This window comes from Trachypithecus francoisi, unplaced genomic scaffold (genome assembly GCF_009764315.1).
Source record: "Trachypithecus francoisi isolate TF-2019V2 unplaced genomic scaffold, Tfra_2.0 Lachesis_group15, whole genome shotgun sequence".
Lineage (NCBI taxonomy): Eukaryota > Metazoa > Chordata > Mammalia > Primates > Cercopithecidae > Trachypithecus > Trachypithecus francoisi.
In genome coordinates this window covers 79,908,644-79,917,202 of record NW_022681460.1, presented here as the reverse complement: position 1 = coordinate 79,917,202, position 8,559 = coordinate 79,908,644, and the positions used below count along the sequence as shown (strand labels likewise).

Here is an 8,559-nt window from a genome sequence, read left to right as displayed (position 1 = left end):
GCATGTATTACTTTTACAATTAAAAATAATGAAATAAGCTTTCAGGCCGGACGCGGTGGCTCAAGCCTGTAATCCCAGCACTTTGGGAGGCCGAGGCGGGCGGATCACGAGGTCAGGATATCGAGACCATCCTGGCTAACACGGTGAAACCCTGTCTCTACTAAAAATACAAAAAATTAGCCGAGCGTGGTGGCGGGCGCCTGTAGTCCCAGCTACTCGGAGGCTGAGGCGGGAGAATGGCATGAACCCGGGAGGCGGAGCTTGCAGTGAGCCGAGATCGCGCCACTGAACTCCAGCCTGGGCGACAGAGCGAGACTCCGTCTCAAAAAAAAAAAAAAAGAAATAAGCTTTCAAAGAGAATGTATTTCCTTCTCCAGGAAGCCTTCTCTGCTACTGCTATCAAGCTGATGTACTTGCCCTCCTGGCGCTCCGTTTTCTGCCACACAATCCCACTGTTGCTAAGGACGAAGGCGGTGTGTTCATCTTTGAGTCCTCTGTGGCTAACAGAGTACCTAGGCACAAAATACTTGTAGTATATGTTTGTTGAATGAATGGATAAGCTAAAGGATTTATTTAATTCCATTAATGTTTATTGAGTAGCTCCAAAGATGATGTGCTTGGGTCTAGACCCTTGGTACCCTGATACCAATAGCTATTTGACCTTTAGATCTACATTTTTGTTCATCTAGATCATTTAACCTTGCTAAACATGGTATTCTTAGTTTTTCACAATTTTTAAAAGGAGCTCATCTAGTATCTGGTTTTGTGGGAGATGGGGGTTAAGGTTTTTTTCTTTCCAAAAGAATTATATGCAACAAAGTGGAGAAAATGTGCGGTTTTATGTCACTGTAGGTTTCAAATATTGAGCTAAATTGTCTTGCCTAAATGAGAAGAGTAAGGTAGCTGAATCAGCCCCAAATCTTTTACCTAATGTTAGTATCACAAATGGATGCAATTATAATTGCGGGCAGAAATGAATCATTCCAAAAGTAGGTCTGTGCAGCCACTTCTTTATATTAATATAAAGCACTTGGGATGGCTTAAAGCAGCCATACTTTCACTGGAATAGTCTCTAGAAGCAGAAATCTGTTATTTGCCGATGTCTATAAGTTAATTTTCAGAGCTTTTAATCAATATATTTTGAATATACAGTTATACCACACACATACACATAATGTGAACTGGTGCTTCAGACTTCATTATTTCCTTTTTTTTTTTTTTTTTTTTTTTTTTTTTGAGACGGAGTCTTGCTCTGCCACCCAGGCTGGAGTGCAGTGGCCGGATCTCAGCTCACTGCAAGCTCCGCCTCCTGGGTTTACGCCATTCTCCTGCCTCAGCCTCCCGAGTAGCTGGGACTACAGGCGCCCGCCTCGTCGCCCGGCTAGTTTTTTGTATTTTTAAGTAGAGACAGGGTTTCACCGTATTAGCCAGGATGGTCTCGATCTCCTGACCTCGTGATCCGCCCGTCTCGGCCTCCCAAAGTGCTGGGATTACAGGCTTGAGCCACCGCGCCCGGCCAGACTTCATTATTTCCTAAATAACATTAACTCTAGAAAAAAAGTCACTTAAACAGCCAATAGTGTGTAACCACAAGTTTTAGCAACAAAAACCAAGAGCTCCCCAGAGAACCGGAAGCACGTGTTTCAGTATAATGCTTTCCAGCTATTCCTGGAAAGTTGGCACCCTGGGCCATTCACAAACATTTTTTGAGTGCCCACCTTGGGGGGGGCACAGGAAGGTAGCCCTCCTAGGCGCCGGGCACATGAGCTGATGGACTGGTTGACACCGAGCTCTCCAGAGCTCACCAAAGTGAGCATCCAAAGCCCAAAATGCTGGCCAAATGAAGGGCGGCCGTGATGCTGCTGATCCCTGCTGTAATTTTTTTTTCTTCCCCTGTTGCAGTAAATCACGACTTCAACACTTTGGCTAAAGCGTCGCGTTCAGCACAGAGATGGAAGTAAGAGGCAGAAAACAGAAGAACCGCGAGAGAAATGGATCCTGTCTATTAAGGCAACATGATGCAGCGTTAAAAGGTTAGGAGGTTGCGATCCCCGGGGCTAAGAGAAATAAACTGCTGGCGGTGAACGAAAGGGGTGCTGGAGCGCAGCGATCTCCAACCTTTCCTTTACAGCCAAACCCTGGCCAATGCCACAAATTTCAAATCGCCTTAAAACTAAACTGTCTGGCGCTTAACGGTTCCTTCGGCTGAGCGAAACCCTTGGCTGCTGCTGATTTAACTACAGGTCCGCGCGAGTTACTTTCCAGGGAACTGAATTCAGAAGAAAGAATCACCGAAGCCTTACTCCTATTCCAAAATTAGAATTCCCTTTTTCTTAAGTCATATAGGAAACACACAGTTCACAAGTCCTGCGGTGCAAAGGTGTGAACCCTGGCCCAGGGAGGTGGTGACTCCCCCGCCCTCTGCCTCCCGGTTGTCCTGCTTCCGAAAGCAACCCACGACGGTCCCGCAGGGTGAGGGTTCCCTGGGATCAGTTCCCTGGGATCCGGAGAATGCTACGCGGAGTCTCCCTACAGGGTGAGGGGCCCCGGGTTCCCGCCCCCTCCCCTTCTACTCCCCCATTCTGCGAGTGCAGCCAGCCTCCTCTCCCACGCTTCGGGAAGCGTCGCCCCCGAGCTTCTCGGTTCCTGGTGGTGGCTACTTGCGGTTGTGACTTCGTTTGTGCGCATTTGCTTATTCACATCTTTGCCTCAATTCTAATGTGTGTCCCCGCCACCAGGCTCCGCTGCTGTACGAGACCACTGAACCCCCTGAAAGCTTCCCTGGAGCCGCGTGCATAATCCCGGGACCCTCTCTGGAAGGCGCGCCGAGAGCGGTGCGCATGGCCTGGCACCGGAAGGAGCCAACTTCCGTGCTCCGAGGCACCCCCGGACAGCGCCCCGGGCCGTGGGTTCCTCCTCTGATACCCGGGCGTCGGCGCCGGGATCGGGAGCTTCCGGAGCCCACCGGCACTAACGGTTTTCGTTTCCCTGGCGGGCAGCTGGACGAGGTCCCGCCGCTGCACCGGGAGGGACCGTGGGTAGAAAAAGCCGCTGCAGCGCCGGGGCGATGGGGCTGAGGGCACCGTCACTTGTTGCGACCAATAAACGGCGCTCGATCCTGATGCGCTGTTTCTAAAATCTTTAGCTGTGTCCCGATCCCTCCAACCCAAGCCCCTCGGCTGGGAGGAAGGGGCAAGCGAGAGCCGCTGGCGCTGTGGGAGGGGAGGGGCGCCGCGCCCCAAGAGCCCCCGTCCCGCTCTGCGGCAGCCGCCCCGGGGCGCCCGGCCGCCCGCTTCCCTCAGCAGAGCGTCTTCCCTGACGGTGAAACCGCGCGGGACACAACCCACCGCGGCTCATCACCCACTTACAAATAGCTGTCGCTACGATTCCCGCCACTCCTCTCAGACCGGCCCCCCCGCCACCTCTGCCACTTTTCGGAGTCCCCCGCCCTCGTCACTGCCTCCCCGGAGCTGCGGGGCAGTCGGACGCAGAGCTGCCGAACCGCGAGAACGCCTGGCCAGAGCTGCCCTCCGCAGCCGAGCCGGCGCCCCCTGCCCTTCACCGCCGCGCTGGGCGGGCGCCCCCGCCGCCCTCACTCTGCTCCTCCCGGCTCCTCGCGCGCAGGTCGCGGAGCTCCGCCACCGCTGGGTGCAGCGAGGCCGGCGCGATGCGGCAGCTGTGCCGGGGACGAGTGCTGGGCATCTCGGTGGCCATCGCGCACGGGGTCTTCTCGGGCTCCCTCAACATCTTGCTCAAGTTCCTCATCAGCCGCTACCAGTTCTCCTTCCTGACCCTGGTGCAGTGCCTGACCAGCTCCACCGCGGCGCTGAGCCTGGAGCTCCTGCGGCGCCTCGGGCTCATCGCCGTGCCCCCTTTCGGTCTGAGCCTGGCACGCTCCTTCGCGGGGGTCGCGGTGCTCTCCACGTTGCAGTCCAGCCTCACGCTCTGGTCCCTGCGCGGCCTCAGCCTGCCTATGTATGTGGTCTTCAAGCGCTGCCTTCCCCTGGTCACCATGCTCATCGGCGTCCTGGTGCTCAAGAACGGCGCGCCCTCGCCAGGGGTGCTGGCGGCCGTGCTCATCACCACCTGCGGCGCCGCCCTGGCAGGTGAGCGGGCCCCGCGCCGATCCCCAGCCGACCCCACCCACCCCTCTCCGTCGGGCAGAGACCGCGGGGATCACTGAGTGCAACGACCTCACTTCCAGATAGGGAGACTGAGGCAGAGAGGGGCGGAGAGCTTTGAAAGTGGTCGCTCAGCTCGCAAAAGGGACTTCCGAGACCCAGCGAGCTCCCCAGCTCTCCGGCTTCCTCCCACAAGTCCCCCTGCCCCCTAATGTCCTGGATTCCGACCCTCGACCCTGCTTCACCTGGCATCGCCCTTCCTGCCGCCCCCTCCCTTGGTCTTCCCCTGTCACCCCACTCTCCGGGAGAGGTGGGAGGGCCGCCTGAGCCTGGGAGCTGGAGTTCTCCAAGCCAGGACCAAGCCGGAAGGAGGGGGCCGTGAACTTCCTTGGGTCACCAGGGGCTGGAATGGAGGTGGGGGATGGGGGCGAAGCTTAGGCTCCCGGGGCTACTGCGGGGTGTGTCGTGCCGCGCGAGGGGCTGCGGGCCTGAGGCAGACGACCCAGATGCTGAGCGAGACGAGAGCCGGGGCAGGGGGAAGCTTCACTGGGGGCCAGGACAGGCGTTCTCCCCTGCTCCTGGCCGCTCCGGGTTACAGGCCACTGGCTGGGGCTCCCTCTTCCTTTGGTGCCCTACGGGGCAGGGGCTGCGGAGTGCAGGTACCACGAGCCCGAGTGACCTCGGTGCCAGCTCGGGGAAGCCACAGTACCTGCCCCGAGGGCATCTGCGCTCTCTGGGGTCTTTGTCGTGGACAGGGGAATATGGGGTGACCCGGGGATATGGCGGGAAGGCGCTCTGAGCACTGACTGAGTTTGGCTGTCGCATTTGACACGGGTGGCTGAGGGATGGCGGGCGTCTGTCACTCAGGAATCGGTGGGCAGAGCTGGGGCGCGAACCCAGTCTCCTTTCCTATCCGATACGTTTTCCTGGTGGGTCCACGCCCACGCCAACCTGCTGTCTTCTCTCTTTTACCTTCCTGACCGGGCTTGGCCGTCCTCCTCGTGCGCCGCAGGAGCCGGCGACCTGACGGGCGACCCCATCGGGTACGTCACGGGAGTGCTGGCGGTGCTGGTGCACGCCGCCTACCTGGTGCTCATCCAGAAGGCCAGCGCTGACACAGAGCACGGGCCCCTCACCGCGCAGTACGTCATCGCAGTCTCCGCCACTCCCCTGCTGGTCGTCTGCTCCTTCGCCAGCACCGACTCCATCCACGCCTGGACCTTCCCTGGCTGGAAGGACCCAGCTATGGTCTGCATCTTCGTGGCCTGCATCCTGATCGGCTGCGCCATGAACTTCACCACGCTGCACTGCACCTACATCAACTCGGCCGTGACCACCAGCTTCGTGGGCGTGGTAAAGAGCATCGCCACCATCACGGTGGGCATGGTGGCCTTCAGCGACGTGGAACCCACCTCTCTGTTCATTGCCGGCGTGGTGGTGAACACCCTGGGCTCCATCATTTACTGTGTGGCCAAGTTCATGGAGACCAGAAAGCAAAGCAAGTACGAGGACCTGGAGGCCCAACCCAGGGGAGATGAGGCGCAGCTAAGTGGAGACCACCTACCATTCGTGATGGAGGAGCTGCCTGGGGAGGGAGGAAATGGCCGGTCAGAAGGTGGGGAGGCAGCAGATGGCCCCGCTCAGCAGAGCAGGCAAGAGGTCAGGGGCAGCCCCCGAGGAGTCCCGCTGGTGGCTGGGAGCTCTGAAGAAGGGAGCAGGAGGTCGTTAAAAGATGCTTACCTCGAGGTGTGGAGGTTGGTTAGGGGAACCAGGTATATGAAGAAGGATTATTTGATAGAAAACGAGGAGTTACCCAGTCCTTGAGAAGGAGATGCATGTATGTACCTATGTGCATACACTTATTTTTTATGTTAGAAATGACATGTTTTAATGAGAGGACTCCCCATTTTATTCTTTGAGGAGTGGGAAAGGGAAGAAAAGAAAGAAGCTGAAAGGTACTGACACAGAGCAACAAAATTAGCACCTGTGTGAATTTAGTGTGACTTCACCTGAGGCATCACAGAGACAAAAGAATGTGAAGGTACTTAACAAAGTAAGGCAATGGTTTCTGCTTCAGACTCCTGGCACATTTACTTTTTGTCATTATAACCATAACTAAATATCTGCATGTACCAAGAATCCCCAAGCCACCCGCTCCAAAGATGGAGTGTAGAAATGATGAGAGCACTTAATAAGTTCAAAGATCACATTCAGGGATGCATTTTTGATGCTAGAACTACAGTTTTTATCGCCAGCTGGGCAAAGAGTATATTGCTGAAATGATATATAAATATACTGAATTGGTGTTTACTGATTATAGTCATCTGAAATACCATATTTACTCTGATTCTACTCACTTGTTTTTTAAAAATAGGTGTCCTATTACTGTATTATATATTGATAGAAACTGTAAAAGCTATTTTGAAAATATGAGTTCTTAGCTTTAATCGCTTTAATCATGAAGTCTAGTTTGCTTTTAGTAATTATTTTAAAAATTGTTCCATTCATTGCTTTATAGTATTTATTATTGAATGCCAAACCTGTTCTTTTTTTTTTTTTTTTACTGTGTCCAATATTCTTTCAAGCAAATGCAATGGCTGGAACATAATTCAGAATTAACTGAAACCCAGCCAGAAGAGGGACCACCTGTAAAGCAAGTCCTTTCAAGTTGTGCTGCACATCCCAAACCATGTTACAAAAAGAGCAACTGCTATATTCACATTATGATATTTTTCTATCTTAAATTTGTCAAAATAAAGTATGAGTCTAACTATTAAAAGATACATTGTTAGAAATTTATTTTAGACACCTGTTCTATTGTTGCTGTATAGTTGTTTGTGTTTGCCTCCAATGTGTGGTCATAGTATCTGGTGTGTAGGGGCCGCACCACTGGAAACTTCCTAAATTAACAAAGCTGTTTGGTTTGAAATAACAACAAAAACAGAAACACATCTTCCAGTGAAGGAAGCTGTTAATGGCCTGGTGCGGCAGCTCATGCCTCTAATCCCAGCACTTCGGAAGGCCAAGGCAAGCAAATGGCTTGAGCTCAGGAGTTCAAGCCAAGCCTGGGCAACATGGCAAAACCCCATCTCTGCAAAAAATATCAAAAATTAGCCAAGCGTTGTGGTGTGCACCTGTAGTCCCAGCTACTCAGGAGGCTGTGATAGGAGGATCACCTGAGCCGGGGAAGTCGAGGCTGCAGTGAGTTCTGATTATGTCACTACACTACAGCCTGGGCAACAGAGTGAGGCCCTGTCTCAAAAACAAACAAACAGGGCGTGGTGGTGTGTGCCTGTAGTCCCAGCTACTCAGGAGGCTGAGGCAGGAGAATCGCTTGAAGCTGGGAGGTGGAGGTTACAGTGAGCTGAGATCGTGCCATTGCTCTACAGCCTGGTAACAGGGTGAGACTCCGCCTCAAAAACAGACAAACGAACAGAAAATGATAAAACACTCCATTGCACTGAGGTACAAAAGCCATCCACACCAGACTTCAGTTAACATGGAGTCTGAGAAGTAATAAATGGTCATGTCCACCAAGGAGGAAGCCTTCTGTGAGCTCCAGGCAGGAGAGATACTTTGAGAGTGAGGGGATATTCAGATCTGCCAGCATGTTGCTGAGATTCTCAGGTAGTAGCATCTTATATTTTTCTTTCTTTTCTAAAAAGCAAAGCAAAGCAAAAAGCAGAAGCAAAAATGAGGTTTCAGCTCCATCAGTTTGGCTCCACAAGCGACTGAGCAAGTGCAATTGTGGTTTGTGATTGGCCCTGGTTTGCTGGTTTCCACAGGCAATTGACTGTTTCCAGAGGTGCCTCCACAAGCCATTTAAGATGTAGGAGACCTCACATACTGCAGTTAGAAATGGTTTGCCAGGGATATGATGACTTCTTCAAAAATAAGCATTAATTTTAATGCTAACATGCCAAAGGGCAACATCGCATTGCAACTCTATAAAGCTGAGAATTAATGAAAAGCAGCAAAGTTGGATGAAGCATATATTTCTTGTGGCTATCACTGCCAGATAAGTGGATAGAATGATTGTTTTTCACTGAAAAAAAGAAAAAGAAATCTCCTTTGGTTAAAAATGTGAGTTTGCATTTATAGCAAAAGGATTAACTCTTTCCTGCCAATGAACTTATAGAGACACTGTATTTGACTTCTTGTTTCTAGAGAAACAGAACCCATAAGAGAGTGAGATTTTAAGTAAGTGGTAATTGTGGGGCAGTCTGAACTCTGTAGGCCATGCTGGCAGGTGAGAGACTCAGGCAGGGTTTCTATGTTGCAGTCTTGAGGCAGAATTGATGTTGCTACTTCTGGAAACCTCGCTCTTTGGTCTGTAGGCCTTCAACTAACTGGAAGACACATCTTACAAATGTCTTTGCAGCAACATCTAGACTGCCATTTGACCAAACAGCTGGGTACCACAGCCTAGCCAAGTTGA

At 52.4% G+C, this 8,559-nt stretch overlaps 1 protein-coding gene across 3 annotated transcripts; it reads left to right on the top strand.

The window, feature by feature from the left end:
- Positions 1 to 1,536: 1,536 nt before the first annotated feature.
- Positions 1,537 to 6,900, top strand: SLC35D3 (solute carrier family 35 member D3). Of its 3 annotated transcripts, none has more exons than XM_033235349.1 (4): positions 1,537 to 2,033; positions 2,347 to 2,536; positions 2,739 to 4,106; positions 5,134 to 6,900. In XM_033235349.1, the coding sequence occupies exons 3-4, from the start codon at positions 3,668 to 3,670 to the stop codon at positions 5,943 to 5,945; spliced, it is 1,251 nt and encodes a 416-aa protein (XP_033091240.1). In that variant the 5' UTR covers positions 1,537 to 2,033; positions 2,347 to 2,536; positions 2,739 to 3,667; the 3' UTR covers positions 5,946 to 6,900. The 3 variants fall into 3 exon arrangements, with proteins under 3 accessions (XP_033091240.1, XP_033091239.1, XP_033091238.1); XM_033235348.1 differs by having other exon boundaries at positions 2,339 to 2,536; XM_033235347.1 differs by having other exon boundaries at positions 1,537 to 2,536.
- The last annotated feature ends 1,659 nt before the right edge of the window (positions 6,901 to 8,559 follow it).

Bases quoted from the DNA above. Each gene is read 5' to 3' on its own strand.
- SLC35D3 (XM_033235349.1), top strand. From the start codon at position 3,668: ATGCGGCAGCTGTGCCGGGGACGAGTGCTGGGCATCTCGGTGGCCATC. The intron at 4,107-5,133 runs GTGAGCGGGCCC...CGTGCGCCGCAG, and splicing joins CTGCGGCGCCGCCCTGGCAG to GAGCCGGCGACCTGACGGGC.